Raw genomic sequence first — 16,992 nt, forward strand, 5'->3', positions numbered from 1 at the left:
TGTCCCCATGTAGATCTGATTTATTCTTTCACAGTTTCAATTTTCCTACAGATGCTCATATAATTGACCCTTAAAAAAAATAGGGTTTATAATATTTGTTTTCCTGTTAGGAAATTAATGTTATATGTCAGAAGAGGAAGTCATGCACTAATTTAAAAAATAGATCTAAAGGCACTATGGTCTCATTCTGAAAGACTTTTTGGTTGTTTGAATGTTGTATTTAAATCAACTCAATTTTTTTTTTTCGTAAAACACATCTAGGATTGCTTAACTATACCTAATACAACAACCAATTTAGTTAGTGTATAGTTAAAACTCCTCATCTCCCAAAAAATTAAGACTAGTAAAAGGAAAATAGGTAAAACAAACATTTCTAGCTTTACCTAGTAAAGAAATTACTAGGTAATTTCTTTTGCTCTATTTTTTGTTATATTTGAACTGTTTGCTCTATTTTTTGTTATATTTTATTTTATAAAACAAAACCAAAAATGAAAGAAACCTTTGAAAATATAGAAAATGATAGCAAAAGATTTTATATTTTATAATATAAAATAGTCAGTAAAAGAAAGTTAATGAAGTAAGCCAGATTAATAAGCTAGAGGAAGTCAACATGGAAATCTTCATGATCCAAAAAATATTCCAAAAATTCCACACTTGCACATAAAAAAGTAAAGACATTTAGCACTAAAAGAAAATATAAGTAACATATAAATTGGAAGGCAAAAGGAAAATTGTCATGATTTGCTGTTTATTTGATTTTCTACATCAGATCTCCAAAAAAATTTGCAATCTCCTATATCTGATAAGAAGACTTAGAAAGAATGTGTACCACATATATACATAATTTGTTCTTGTACCCAACATTAATTAAAAATGTATAAATTTTTAAATTGTACTATTACCACTTACAATTGTATCAAATCTCTAATTTACTTACAAAAATAATAAAATATGCAAAATCAGTAGGATGAAAGTAATAAAATATTTTTATATGTAAAAGAAATCTTGAATATACAGAAAAATAAACAATCTTCATATAGAAATGTCAATATCAAGATGCCAGTTATCTCCAAATGAATATATAAATTCAACAGCATCTCAAAATTTTACCAAGAGTTGCATAAAACTATAAATTGATTCTAAAATACATGTGGAAGAGTAAAAGTCTGAAAAATTCAAGATAATTTTGAGGTTGTAGTAATAAAGACTTTCCTTCTTAGATATTATCTGGTTTTTAAATTACTTAAAAATGTAGTGTTGTTAAAAGAATAGGAAAATATATTAAGAAAAGAATTTAAAGGGCCCACAAACAACAAACACACTCATGTGGGAACTTGTTACATAACAGAAGTGGCAATGCAGATCAGTGAGAAAAGTAAAGATTGTTATGGGAATTTGGTTGTAAAAGATTATCTACAAGAAAAAATTTGAAACTAGATGCTTGTTTTTAGTTAAAACAAAAGTTGAGAGAGAATAAAGATCATACAAACACACACACAGTTACCTCTTGGAAAGAAACTCAAGAGAATAGCTTTATTATCTCAGAATAGAATATGATTTCTTAAGTAGAACATTGAAACAGTAAAGGCATAAATCCTAATGTTAAAGACTAATATATTTTACTACTTAAAATAAAAAATTACTGCTTCATCCTGAGTTTGCACTGATAAGAGAGTATAATGGACAAATTGCAGAATATTCATTTCAGGGGGAACTATATTAGTTACAATGAATGTTCTTGATTAATGCATACACTACCACATGAACTATAAAACATACTATTGGTTAAACTATTTGCAGAGTGATATGAATATTTTTATGCTGTTTATGTTATTGCTAATATAAACCTAAGGCATCCTCAGATGGAAAGGATTTGCATCAAATTTAGGACAAGGTTACCTCTGGAAATGAGAGAAATAGGACTGAGGAGGATTAATGATAAGGACCAACTATTTGAACTTTTTGTTTTGTTTTGTGAAATGGAAGAACAATAAGTAAATCAGAAGAAAAAAAAAGATGGCAGCAAGAACATTAATAAGTTTAATGCTTGAGAAAGGGGTGTATACGTATTTGTTAAATTAGTTTATGTATTTTTTTGTATTCTTGTAATATTTGGCAATACAATATAAAAATATCTGAGGTATAGAGAAAGAATAGATTTAAATTTTATATGGCCTCAAAATAATCCTAATACCAAAATTTGTAAAGAACTCACAAAGCAAGTGTAGATAAATGTAACTCACGAGTTTTTAGCAAAACATCTTCTGGTTTTAGCAAATAAAATACAATCTTTATTTTACAAATAAAATACAACATTTATTAAAATATGATTATATGTCAATAAAGTTTCTCCCAGAAATACAAGGTTGTTCAATGTTATGAAATTATAAGTACAGTACACCATATGGATGTTTTAAAATGAGAAGTAAAAAACCCTCCTCATCATCTCAAAAGATACTAAAAAAGAGTAGTTGATTAGCCACCATCCATTACTGATTTTAAAAATAATAATTAATCCATTGTTGGAACTAATATTTAAAACTAGTATTCTTGTTTTAAAAATATTTTCATTACTTTTAGAGCAAATACAGGAATATTTATAAAATATTTGAAAGACATAAAGAAATAAAATGATTACCTGTATGTAAATTTTCTGGTATTGAAACTAGTTTCTATGTGTGTGTAAATGATTTCTGTAGCTCAGACAGAAAGTCAAAATCAAGCTTAATAGTAGAAAATGGAACACTAGAAGCATTTCTATTAAAGCCAGAAATTAAACAATGATATGTCTCTCATCATTAACATTGTGTTGCAGGAGTAATTAAATTAAACAAGAAAAAGCAAAGTTACAAATAATAGAAAATAGGAAACAGAAGCAATTTCTCATTTGTAAATTATATGACTATAATCTTAACCCCAGAGGAGTAAATAAAAAACTATATGATACAACAAAAATTCAGTAAGCTTGCTAGTTTAAAAAACTAATATATACAAATTATGTTTTTATATGCAAATAATGACCAGTTAGAAAAATATAATGAAAAAAATTATTTCATTTACAATAGGAACCAAAATAATAATAATAAACAAAAATATACGATAAATACCAAAATATTTTGAAAAATGTTAGAAAAAGTTTTTAGCAATAAAACAATATTGCTTTTGAAATGGAAGATATAATATTTAAGATGCAGTAATTTGCCTCTTCTAACTTAACAAGTTACAACAGTAACTTTTTCAAGCATCTACAAACTGACAGCTGATAACCACAAATTACCTTATTTCATCTTCTAGACTACCTGTAAAAAAAAAAAAAAATGAGGCTTAAGATTTCACTCATGTTATAATTATCAGGTGTTCTTATTTACCCTAATTAGTGTACTTCTTGAAGGTAGAGCCATCTCTTGTTTTCATTCATGTCTCTAGCAAGAATTGTAGCTTAGACACTTGGATTAATCAAAACTCAAACTCACTTGCTCTTCTTTGTGAGGAGTTACAAGTTTCAGAGGTTGATGGAAACTGAGCAGATAAGTGCACACTTTTTCTGATGTAGACAGTGCTAGCTGATCATTTTCTTGTGACTGTACAGTCTAAAAATTGGTAGATTTTAAGATCTTGAAAAAGCATTTGGAAATCTAGAGTCTTCATATGAAATATTTGGATTGTTCTACTTTGGCAGCCAACTTAAGAAGTATCACTTTCTCTAGTTTAAATAAACCTCTCTGTTGACAAAATTTGGCCTATGGCTCACCTCTTTGTGACCTTGGATTTTTTCCATATTGCTTCCTCTAATTTCTGGCATACTGAAATCCATGAACAAAAAGCATAATAGTGTTGGTGGGGTAAGGGGGTTTCAAGGTGTGAGGCTACTGTATCTGTCTATTCCAGACTTACCAGCTCATTCTATATTCTTACTCTTTCTGCTACCAGTTCTATAACTGAGTTAATCATCATAAATATATGTTTGGAACTGTTTCTAAAAGCTACTATAGAAAGTCCCAGATTTAATCTCTCTAAGGCAGCAAATACGAATTTAGAATTGCTTCTCTACTGTCAAACAGTCATATGGTCTTACTTGTCTTCCAATCAGGTATTTTTGGTGACTGTCTGGAATTTTGAACTGTACATGATCCCCTTGGCATTATTGATGATCTTTGTCTACAATTTCATCAGACCCATGAAAGGCAAGGCCAGCAGCATCCTGGATAGCCAGGTAAGCAAAGAGCTCTGACATTTGACTGGAGAGAAATGTGTTAATAACAAAAAATAACAAACACAAAATCATGACTCATTGAGACCTAAGTTGCAGTCCTGCAAATATATCTGTTTTGCAGTGGAGATCTTTCTTCAGATGTATTCTGCAGTATTTTTTTGTGGGATCTTAAGTGCTAGAGTCTTGGCCTACATACAACCTTAGCATGAGAGGGCCCTCTGGTTCACAGTCACCATTTCTTTGCTGATAGCACATGTCTTCATGTCCATCTGGTTTTCTGAAAGGTTTCTGTGAATAACCTCCTCATCCACTAGGAAGGAACCTTTGGTGGCTCTCAGAGCCACTCCAGAACATTCAGAGTACTTTGGGAGTTGAGGAGGAGGGTACCGATTCCATCCTGGCACCTCATGCAATGTTCTCTCTGGCCTGAAGGCTCAGGAGATTCTCGGAGGAAATCAGAAGGTGGGTGGGCATCGACCCAACTCTTCTCAGTTGCCAAAATTTGGCTTGAAATTCTCAAACTCCCTGTCCTTTTGAAGAAAGCACAAACAAGACCCCTTCTCTCAGTTTCTTCTTTTCTCCGACTCTCCTGTCCCTGCCCCTTCATCCCACCCCACAGAACCTTTTTCTCCTCTAGCTGGGGAGGAACTTGTATTTATAGACTTACTTTATAATGTAATCTTGGCATTCCAGATTCAAGAACTATGTTGTTGTTTTTGTTTTTTTTGAGTTGGAGTCTCACTCTGTCGCCCAGACTGAAGCACAGTGGCCGCTCCCGGCCACCGCAGCCTCGACCTGCTGGGCTCCGGCGATCCTTCTGCCTCAGCCTTCCGAGTAGCCGGAATTACAGGCATGCGCTACCACGCCCGGCTGATTTTTTAATTTATTGTAGAGATGAGGTCTCGCTGCCCAGGCGGGTCTCGAACCCACGGGCTCAGGCAATCCACTCACCTCAGCCTCCCAAAGGCACGGGATTACAGGCTGAGCCACCGAACCTGGCTAAGAACCATGTTTTTAAAACAAAAATCTAAAGTTCTGAGACTTGATTATTTTCTTTTGAGACAGATCACTTCATATCGAGTTTCCCAGAACTCAAATGCTGACTATTTTTGCCTATGTTTTCTTATGTCTTCATTTTAAAAAAAGATCATCTTTGAAATAATGGCAGTTTAAGGGATGTTTCTGGTTTCATTTAGGATGGAGGGAAGGTGGGAAGAATGAGTGTTGTGACAGGAGGTAAAACTTTAGGCAACTTCAAAATTATGTTCTGTTTGATCTTGATTTTTTAATGCAATAGGTATGGACCCATATCAGTGAGATAGTAAAACCAACTGATAAATAAATGGTTTTAAAGTTGAGGTCCATTTAAGGACTAGGTTTCACAGCGGTATAAATGAGGGAAATTTTTACAAAGAAGCAGCTCTAAAAAAAATTGCTGACTGGGCATGGTGGCTAACGCCTATAATCCCAGCACTTTGGGAAGCCGAGGTGAGAGTTTTGCCTGAGCCCATGGATTTGAGACCAGTCAGGCAACTTGGTGAAATCTCATCTCTATGATAAATCAAAAAATTGCTGGGCATGGTGGCATGCGCCTGTAGTTCCGGCAGCTTGGAAGGCTGAGACAGAAGGTCGAGGCTGCGGTGGCCATGAGCATGCCACTTCACCCCAGCCTGGGCGACAGAATGAGACTCCAACTCAAAAAAAAAAAATGCTGTCAAATAGCATTTTGACAATGCTTAGTCAGATTTTATTTTGTCTGCAATGTGTATGATGTATGTTTACATTGTGTGTATATGTGCATATGTGCAAGTATGTGTGGACATGTACATATACCTGTACATGCTTGTATATACATAAATCCTTTTTAATTTACAAAACATATTCAAATTTATTACCTAATTTAGTCTTGATTATACAACGGTGGAGTAGGCAAGACCTATTTTCATTTTATGCTTGATGAAGCTGTGGCTCATAGTAGCAAATGATATGCCCAAAGTTACAAAGTAAAACACTACAGTAACCGTGTCTCACGCTGAACACTTCCAACTCCTAATTACACTGATTTTTCTCCCATAACCTGTCTTCATTCTATTCCTGTTTATCCATTGGCTTTCATGAGACACGCTTGCTGCCAATAGTGAATAGGTTAGTTCCCCAGAGGATCAGTGAGTGTCATAAAAACTGCTAGTTGAATCTCATGAGAATTCTGGGAGTTAGGACTGAACCAGCCCTGGAGAAATTTCTTGATGACTGCTCAGTGATTTTATGGAATATAACAGAGTATTCTCTTTTAAAAACATGATATTAACAATTTTTGTTTTACTATTGAAAAAATGACATTTAAACAGTATGCCTGACCGTTGCAAGGTTAAGCAGAAACATAAGTGTTCAAGCTGAAAATAGACCCTGATGTTTAATATTGAATGTTCTTTCCGAACTACGGAACCCATTTGATTGTGTACCAACATGTGTTAGTTTTTAAACATTGCAGGGCTATGATCAAAACTTCCCTATTAAATAATTGAGATTTTTAAGCTAATCTGAACAAGCCCATTAGCAGCACAGCAGGTGTTGCAGTACCTGAAGGCACCTTTGAGTTCAGATCAGAGCCTTGAGTTTCCTTTCCTCACCTGCCCCTTCCAACCTTGAAGCCCAAGCAAAATAATAATACCACATAGAGACCTGCAACTTATTCTTAAGATTGATTTTATTCAGACTAATGCCTTTTCTACTGTCTAATGTTTCGGTAATGGCCCCAAAGGGAAAGAGGAGTCATTATAACAATGAGCCTAGCACAAACGGAATATGGTATTCTCAGCCTTAACGTAGATTTTGGTTCATTTGTCAGAATAAGAACAACACTGTTTACAGAAAGTACAACTCGGCAATGCATTTTTAAAGCTGGATGCTTTCAAAGGGCACTGCCCTAATAGCTGTATTTATAGTTTTCAGTTTTATGTAGATTATGCACACTGTTTAGAGTCTTGCTACAGTCCCTCTGAACCTCAAATGTGTTGTTTTAAAGAGGTTATAATGCATTTTAAAAATACTAATGCTTAATCTGTAGAAGAACATTAAAGAGTGTCTGTGTTAATTTGCATTTGTTAATTTCAGTAAATGCTTTAAGAACACATTGTGGGGTTTCCTTTCAGGAGAGCACTGACATAGATGATGAGGAGGATGAAGATGACAAGGTGAGTGACTTCAAGAGCATTAAAAAAATTAACGTTGGCAGCAGAGCGTGCTCTTCCAGGTTGAGTCTCTCTCTCTCTCTCTTAAGTATTATAGAGCGTAATGTTATTGTAATTTTTAAAAGGCTATTCCTTTTTAAGATTGTTAAAAATGAGGTTGAAAGGGGTAAAATAGAAGGAATAATTGAAATATTATAAAAAACATACCTATAGGAGGCCTTTCATTGGATGCAAGCCAAGATTAGCCTTCCCCTTTGTAGATAAAAGGTAGCCTAGGAAGTCAAAAGTAAATCAAGTGAAATTGCTGTTCCTTTAGGTTCATGTCTGCACTCTGTGGGGTGGTCACCCACTTCCGCGCCTGTCACTTCCCCAGCTGTTGCTGGCAGCGTTTTCAGCTATATGTCTATGTACATCTGTCCTTTTTCTTCTCCTGGGAAAATCTCTCAAATCTGCTGCTTTTGTTGTCATTACGCTTTCAGACAAACCTTCTGGAATAAAATGGAAAAAGTGAAGTGCCAAATGAGATGCTACTAGCTTAATGGACTTCCAGTCCCCTAAAACCTGTGGGTATCTGGGGCAAGTAATGGCAGCAATAGGAGGCTTGTGGGAGAGAGAAGGGCAGAAGGAAAAACCTTAAGAATAAGTATCTAATATAAATGCCCATAGAATAGAAATTAATTCAATGACACCAGCTCTATGACACAAAGAGCCCTAAAATTAATTGAGTAGACCAGATGGTTTTGCCTATTTGAAGCAAATGGGGTGGATTACAAAGTAAATCTTATTTGTTGTGCTAAGATTATCATTAATAGCAAAATAACAAAATAAAGTACAATTTTTTTTAAAAGGAAAGTGACCTTTTTCAGAATAGAGGTCTGCATTTCTCTTCTTGCTGAATTTATATAAGTGGTTTCTGAGTGATAAAGTCACCAAATATAAATGGTCATAAGCAAGCTCAAGTTTAGAATGGGCTGTTTTACCAAAGAAACTCACGGTATTAAGGAAATTATTTTAAACTTATACGAGGTAACAACTGCAAGTGCATGGCCTTCTGTCCTTCTGACTGACCAGTTACAAATCGGAGGTTCCAACAACCCCTCCTTGGGTTTGACAGTTTCCTAAAGTAGCTCACAAAACTCAGGAAATATTTACTTGCATTTACTGGTTATCATAAAGGATACAACTCAGGAACGGCCACATGGAAGAAATGCACAGGGCAAGGTATGGAAAGGGGCGTGGAGCTTCCCTGACCTCTCTGGGCACTGCGCCCTCCCAGCACCTCCGTGTGTTCACCAACCTAGAAACTTCCTGAACACTGTTTTTTTGTTTGTTTGTATGGAGGCTTCCTTTATAGGCATGATTTATTTAATCATTGGGCATTGGTGATTAAGTTTGTCTCCAGTCCCTCTCCCCACCCTGGAGTTAGGGGACCAGCAAAGTTCTAACCCACTAATCATATGGTTGGTCCCTCTGGCAAGCAGCTCCCATGCTTAGCAGCTTTCCAAAAGTCACCTTATTAACATAAACTCAAGTGTGGTTGAAAGGGGCTCGTTATGAATAGCAAGAGATGCTCCTGCTCCTCTCACCCTTCTAGCACTGGAGCTATTTCAGGATCTGGGGACAAAACCAAATATTGTAAAAGATGTTCCCATCACTCTTATCACCTAGGAAATTTCAAGGATTTGGGGAATTACGTGCCAGGAACTAGGGACAAAGACTAAATATAAATTTTTATTGTATCACAATATCACAGTAGGCAAAATTCTAAATATTAACAAACCAAGGCTTGAATGTAAGGAATATTTTTTTCTGCTTGGACAAGTCTGTTTAAAAGATCCATCCGTGGAAGAGGATACCCTCACCCTTTAGGCATCATTGTGACCATGTGTCTTTGACTCATCTAATAGAGTATCCAACAAGAAGACAATGAATGAAAAAGTGATATTGCATAACTGGGAGGCAACAAAATCAAGCCATAGGATCTGGACCAACGATGCTCAAGGTCTAGTCTAACACTGGTGTACTCAAAAGCTACCTAGGCGTTTGGGCTTCAAACCTTTCTGGGTAAGGATGATGGAGAAAGAGTTAGAACAGCAGCATCTATAAGGATGAGTATAGAAGCTGTTGCGTTCATCTCAGAACGTCCCAACACACAACAGTATGTGAACCTGTCCCATGTTGAGGGTATTGGCACTAGGGCTTTCCGTATTTCCTCTAGGGCAGGACTCTCCAACCCCCGGCCCACAGATGAATACTGGCCAGTGGCCTGTTAGGAATCAGGAGGTAAACCGCCTTCAGGTCAGCAGAATTCTGTCTGCTGTCAGATCAGCTGGGACTTTAGATTCTTCTCATAGTAGCATGAACTCTATTATGAACTACACATGCGAGAGATCTATGTTGCGTGCTCCTTATGAGAATCTAATGCCTGATGATTCCAAATTCTTCCCCCAACAGCCACAGAAAAATTGTCTTCCACTAAACTGGTCCCTTTTGACAAAAGGCTGGGGACCACCACTCTAGGGCAACTGTGTTCTTATTATGTTTTATTATATTTTAATAAGTCTTTTAATAGGCAAAGTATGACCATAGTTGTTCTTCCTCAATTTTATATCTCTAAGAAATCTTCTAGAGGAATAAATCTAAAATGAAATTTTGACTTTTATTTATCCCTCTTCTGTTTGACACAACCCTTGTTAGGGGAGACGGGCAGATTTTTTTAGTTCTTGTCTATATCCTTAACTCTCCCTTCTCTAAGAGATTTGGACCAACTAGAAGATTTTTAACTTTAAGAATCCTTGAAGCCGGGCTCGGTGGCTCAGCCTGTAATCCCGCGCCTTTGGGAGGCTGAGGTGAGTGGATTGCCTGAGCCCGCGGGTTCGTGACACGCCTGGGCAACTTGGCAAGACCTCATCTCTACAATAAATCAAAAAATTAGCCGGTCATGGTAGCGTGTGCCTGTAATTCCAGCTACTCAGAAGGCTGAGGCGGAAGGATCGCTGGAGCCCAGCAGGTGAGGCTGCGGTGGCCGGGAGCGGCCACTGCACTCCAGTCTGGGCGACAGAGTGAGACTCCAACTCAAAAAAAAAAAAAAAGAATCCTTGAGTGCACATTGCATTGTTTCTTCTCTGTGTATGAGTACTGCAGCCTCACCACTGAGATGTGCTCATCATAGTCCTGGACACACAGTCGCTGCATGACTCCCCACCATCCTGTGCTATAGGAAAGGTCCTACCCACAGAGCCCTTCTGGTTTCTGTTGCTCTTTAGACATGACAGACCATGCTTCTGGAAACTGTAACATGCCCAGTGAGAGGTGAACAGTTTGCAAATTATAAACATACAGTCGTTTTGTTCAGAAACAGAAGAGGAGAGAAACTCCTTTCTACCCAAACTATCCATCTTGAAGGTGACACTCTTTAATTGCCAGTGCCTTTTCCCACCAAATACCATCTCAGATGACTTGGAAGATGAAAGCTTGCTGGGCCCTGTTGGCACAACTTCCTCAGGAGATTAATGCATTCCCATGTCTGCCTGTCTCTGATGCACAGACCAGGACACAGTCTGGGGTCTGTCATAGTTTTATTGTCTGGAGCAGGGATTGTTGTAAAATGACATCACTGTAGCCTCTTGTTTCTTCTCATTGTGAAAAGTACATGGTAGTAACCTGTATTCAAAACCAGATTAGACTTCACAATTTTGCCTTCTTGTCTTGTGGACTTTCCATGATAACATAGAATTTTCAGGTAACTAGGTTTTTGAAGGTTTTAGGAAATGAAACATACAGGCCAAACTTTGAAGGAAGGAAATTCTTCTTTCTAATACCTGATAGTCCGTGTAAGTAATTGCTAGTTACAAGTCTAGTTTTCTAGGGACTCCAGAACAAACAGATAATGGCTAAGTTCAGCCAACAGCAATCAGTTGACATTTCCTATTTGTATTAGATTCCATATGTGGAATCCTTCTGTGTGAACCTTATTTGTACGGGTGGATTACAATGAAAATTGCATTAATTTTCTACACAGTAAAGGTCAGTAATTGAAGCATGAACCAAGAAACTATTGTGTAAAATGCTGTATCCCATACTTAGGAAAGGTCATACAAGACAATAATATCTTGTTTTCATTGCTGAAGGTATAAATACTTGCATTAGAGTTTCTTTCTTTTTCCAGTCCAACAATCACTTACATAGAATATTGCAACATTTACTGTTAACATCAGGAAGAAGGAATCATAAGGGCATGTAATAGAAGAAAAAAAAAATCTCTGCTTAGAGCTTTCAGAAACAAATTGTACTCTGAGGCCTGCATTGTGTGTTGGTTTGTTTATAACTAGGCTATCAGAAATAGAACTTGAATGATCTGTTCTTTTAGGATCCTGAAGGAGGTCACAAGTGCCTGACAGTGTTTATGAAAAACAAAATCACCCTTTTATTTCAGTTATGGGTTTAAAAAATGTGGACACTTTTCTTTAAGAAAACAGAAAACTTCCATTTTGTTGATTGATTGAGGGCATATTATAATGAAAAGATGCAAATAGGTATTATACCTACATTCTATTTTTACAAATTAGGATGTCATTAAAATTTAAGGGCATTTTAAACTATAAATTTCAGTGTTTAAAATGATTTTCCATCCCCCAAATTGATTAGTCCCCTCATCATTACCAAGACAGAACCTTCTTAGTGGGAGAAGCACATGGCATTTATGTTGAGAAGGAGTTCTCCCCGTGAATTAACCTGCAGAGTCCTTTGAATGACATGGTTAAGTCCATCATGCCTCGTTCTGTGCTTCCTCTCTTCCAGAAAGAGAAAGAGAAGATGATCTATAACATCTTAACTAGGGAAGACTGTTGTTCATGGAGAAAGGCCTTTTTCAGTATAATAGCAAGAGTAGTTTTGTTTATAATTCCTTTGTGCCTCCTTAAGAATATCCAAAACAGTAAATTGGTTTGATTAATATTTTTTAACTATTGCATAAGCAGTGGTACTAAAGATGATAGAGTGTGGTATTTTTAAGAAATTAAAAAGCCAGAGAGTTTCCTTGAATAGTTAATAATGCATGCATGCGTGCACGTGCGCGCGCACACACACACACACACACACACACACACACACACACAATTTCAGGGATACGTAATTTATATACAAGGCTTATTGTAGAAGACCTGCTTATGAATACTTTTCAGGGAATAAAGTAAATGGTTATTCTTATTTAAGTCCTTTTAATTTTGTTTAGTATGGTTTTTAGTGATGAAGTGATTTAATTGCTAATATTTTTGTCATACTATCTTACTTTCCAAACCTTTAATAGTAAAGTGGATTCCAGCCAATTCTTAGTTATCAGTTTATGCTGTTTTAAATGAGAAGGGGTTGCCTTTCCGATTGCCTGTAGTTCTCTGACTCATCGACTTGCTCAAATTTTCTTTTTAAAAATCAAACTTCTATTCTTTTTTTTTTTTTGAGTTGGAGTCTCACTCTGTCGCCCAGACTGGAGTGCAGTGGCCGCTCCCGGCCACCACAGCCTCGACCTGCTGGGCTCCGGCGATCCTTCTGCCTCAGCCTTCCGAGTAGCCGGAATTATAGGCATGCACTACCACACCCGGCTGATTTTTTGATTTATTGTAGAGATGAGGTCTCGCTGCCCAGGCGGGTCGCGAACCCGCGGGCTCAGGCAATCCACTCACCTCAGCCTCCCAAAGGTGTGGGATTACAGGCTGAGCCACCGAGCCCGGCTCAAACTTCTATTCTTAAAAATGTTTTTACTTCATAACCTTTAGAATATTATTAATCTGGCCTTTTGGAGCATTTTCAGAGCATCCTACTTATTATCAGGCTCACTAATCTTCCTAGTATTTGTAGATCATTGTGATTTCTACTGTAAGGATTGTACGTGGTATGTTCCTCCCAAATAGTGTGAAATATGATATACCATATTATAAATTAGGTGAATTATCTATCCTTCTCTTAGCTAATGTGCACTGTCTGTAGAATACTATCAGACGCTCTGAGTTTTTAGTAGTCTATACAGGATGAGTATCTCTAATTTAAAAATTTGAAGAAAAAAAAATTGAGATCCAAAGTACTTCTAGTCCCAATAATTTTGGTTAAGAGATACTCAACCTCTAGGTATTTAGTTTCCCATTGCCTAAAATTATTAAATCATGCTAAAGTAGAATGCATTGGACATTGTATCCCAATTATGCACAAGCATTTGTTTTCCTGAAAACAGTAGATGTTTATTTTGTTTTTTCAAATGAAATACTCACCAAATTATCCAATAAGTTTATGATATCATTGATAGATAATTTATAAGATAATTGATAGAAAAGTGGAGATACCACTTTTTTTCCTTAAGGGAAAAGCAATTAGTGGAATTAAGTATAAGTGGAATAATTTTTTTTTTTTTTTGAGTTGGAGTCTCACTCTGTCGCTCAGACTGGAGGGCAGTGGCACGCTCCCAGCCACCACAGCCCCGCCTGCTGGGTTCCGGTGATCCTTCCACCTCAGCCTTCCAAGTAGCTGGAACTACAGGTGCGTGCTAGCACACCCAGCTAATTTTTTTGATTTACTGTAGAGACAAGGTCTCGCCAAGTTGCCCAGGCTGGTCTCGAACCTGCAGGTTCCCAAAGTACTGGGATTACAGGCTGAGCCACCGAGCCCGGCCAAGTGGAATAATTTTTAAAAGACCATTTTAAGTAGGATTTATACAATTAGGTATATTGAAATATTAATATTTTAGAGGGCCATTTTGAGTAAGAGGTATACAATTAAATTTATAAAAATATTAATATTTTAGAGTGTTCACAATTTGCAAGCTGCTCTTACATGCTTTAGCTCATTTAGTACTCAAAATAAAATATTAAATTAAATATTTATTTTTTCCTCTGAAGAAACAAAATTAAGTAACATGTCCAAGATTTCTCAGCCAGGACAGTAGCAAGTCTCAAACCCAGCTCTTCTGACCATGCCACATTTCTGTAAGGAAAACATGTTGTTAATTTATTGGGTCATTTTCCTGCATTATTTCAGTAACGTTTATGGATTATTTTCTCTATATCAGAGCCTCTTTGAATACAAAGATTTCAACCATAAACAAGGTGCTTACAGTAAATAACCCCAGTGCCCTTAGATTGCTACTTTCATCAAGGTTTATAATATGGTTGTGTACGTTGTGTTAGGCAGTAGAGGAGAAATGCTGCATAATAGCTGCTAAAAGGAGGTGTTTGATCCAAATCTTAGGGTAATGAGAATTACTTGTTGCATTGCTTGATCACTTAAATATGTTATGTTATAGCCATCCCATTCCCCCATCTGGGAGAAAAGTAAAGGATTCACACAGCTAAATCAGCAACTTTGGCTCATTGTATATTTATCTACAGTAGTTACAGTTATAGAAAACTAATACCCCCATTAACCTTGTGATGACTGACATTCTGATACTTAGCTCAGAGAAATGCTTCATGAAATCAATTCATCCCAGGGTCTAAGTTCCAATTTTTTTTTTCCAAACTATTGCCAATTTTTCTCTTCCTCTTGAGGTTGTTGGTCGTTCCTTTTACTACTGTTTGATAACAGATGAGATTCCTGTTGCAAGCCAAAAAGAAAACATGTTGGTAAATACCAGTACAGTGTGTAAGCACTTTATGTAATGAACAGATAGAACAGTATAAAACCACTTAGAAATGATATTGATTCAAAAATCAAACACTGTTTTATATCCATTTCCTAAAGCAAAAGAACTGCTTGAGAAAGAAGTGCTCTCCAGAAAGAGTACTGATTTCTCCTCCCTCTTCCATTTTAATAACATCACCGTGTGTGTGTGTGTGTGTGTGTGTGTGTGTGTGTGTGTCCATCCACATGCCCATAAAATGCGGGACGAAATCATAAAGGCAGTTCCCAGTGCATTAAGCTGGGATTCCCAAATAATTTTAAATTTCATATCAGAAATATTGTTCTTGTTCTTTGTTATGACAGGTGCTGAGATCTTTTTACTCTAGATGCCACTCAGTGTCTTTCCAATGTTTATAATTTTTCAAGTTTTCAAATTACAGGTTCTTAATATTCCACAGGATGAAACAGACCAAACATATTCCTGTTTAAAGTCTAAAAATATATTTTTGCATCTTTAGTCTAAATGGCTAAAATTACTGAAAGGACCTTGACATAAAAATCTTGCATTGATCCCTTTTGGGAATTCCATACATACTGTGACAAACACTAATTTTTTAAGCATGTCAAAAGGATTTTCCCTGACGTGATCAATTTTCAGGACTACCTCCCTAGTTTTGCTTAGGTGATTAATAGAGAAATGAAAATTTTTCTAAATTGGAACATGCAGGAAAGATTTAGAGTAACATACTGATTATATAATTAATTCTCAGTTGTAAATTCATTTTGATGATGTTAATTCTCTCCCAGGGGCTTGAAGCTAGTTTATTGCATCTATAGTGCTATACTCATTGGAGACTCTGGCAAGACAACAAGGCCTTGAGAAAGGAAAGATTTGCCTTATTTAAGTAAAAATATATATTTTTTTAATTTTTGGTTTTATTTTTTAAAAAGAACAACTCGACCAGGTTCAGTGACTCAGCCTATAATCCCAGCACTTTGGGATGCCAAGCCGAGTGGATTGCCTGAGCCCGTGGGTTTCAGACTAGCCTGGGCAACTTGGCAGGACCTTGTCTCTACAATAAATAAAAAACTAGCCAGTCATGGTAGCGCATGCCTGTAGTTCTGGCTACTTGGAAGGCTGAGGTAGAAGGATCACCGGAGCCTAGCAAGTTGACACTGGGGTAGCCATGAGTGTGTCACTGCACTCCAGCCTGGGCAATGGAGTGAGACTCTTAACATGCACATACACAAAAAAGAACAACTCTTCCATCTTACAACACAGACACATTATTTGTTCTTTTTTCTTTTTTTAAGCAAGATTTATTGAGAGGACAGAAAAGTTCCCACAGTGGGAGGGGACCCCAGGGGGTTGCCCTATTTGTTCTTAATTCGATTGCTTATAAAATTTAGCCAAAGTACTCAATTTTTTTGACAAGTTAGAAACAAATGGACAATGAAAAAATGGTGGTCTTGTATTTATCTTTATATGATGCATCATGCCTCCAAACTTCCTGTTCAGGTTACAGAGCTAGAGTTTGTCATTATTTTTCTTACAATGAGGGCCACTCTTTCTTTATCATATATAAAACAAAAGAACCTCATGATATTTGGATTCTGGATTTGAATAATTCCATGCTTCCATCTAGTATTTGACAATGCATGCTTGCTCAATAAAGTAGACCCAAAAGCATGTGAATTTTACTTACACCACCAGCTTTTCAGGTTCGTAATGAGACATAAAATCTCATTCTTACTCAAATATAGTAATCTAAAGCTGTATGTTTAACCACAATTATCTTGTGCATTAGTTTAATCACACCAATGGCCATCACTACTTTTATTACACATTTCCCTCTGTAAATTGGAAGCCTTCTATGTTAAGGGAAAATATAAGCACATGTGACAACAACTGTGTCTTTCTGAATGAATCACTATGACTCTTAGGCAGTTTGGTAGCAACAGCAGATGTAATGTTGTGTT

At 36.4% G+C, this 16,992-nt stretch overlaps 1 protein-coding gene across 3 annotated transcripts in view; it reads left to right on the forward strand.

Moving 5' to 3' along the window:
• Positions 1 to 16,992, forward strand: part of MCTP2 (multiple C2 and transmembrane domain containing 2) — a 193,866-nt gene that overhangs the window by 145,199 nt on the left and 31,675 nt on the right. For 2 of the 3 annotated variants that reach the window (XM_008048190.2, XM_008048193.2), the window contains 2 exons: positions 4,091 to 4,213; positions 7,366 to 7,407. The exons of the other annotated variant lie outside the window; for it this stretch is intronic. In XM_008048190.2, the coding sequence (XP_008046381.1) occupies positions 4,091 to 4,213; positions 7,366 to 7,407 (165 nt within the window). The remainder of the gene's footprint in view (positions 1 to 4,090; positions 4,214 to 7,365; positions 7,408 to 16,992) is intronic. 3 annotated transcript variants of the gene reach the window in all.

The sequence above is a fragment of the Carlito syrichta genome, unplaced genomic scaffold (genome assembly GCF_000164805.1).
Source record: "Carlito syrichta isolate Samal-C Ts95f unplaced genomic scaffold, Tarsius_syrichta-2.0.1 Scaffold120869, whole genome shotgun sequence".
In the NCBI taxonomy this organism is placed as follows: domain Eukaryota; kingdom Metazoa; phylum Chordata; class Mammalia; order Primates; family Tarsiidae; genus Carlito; species Carlito syrichta.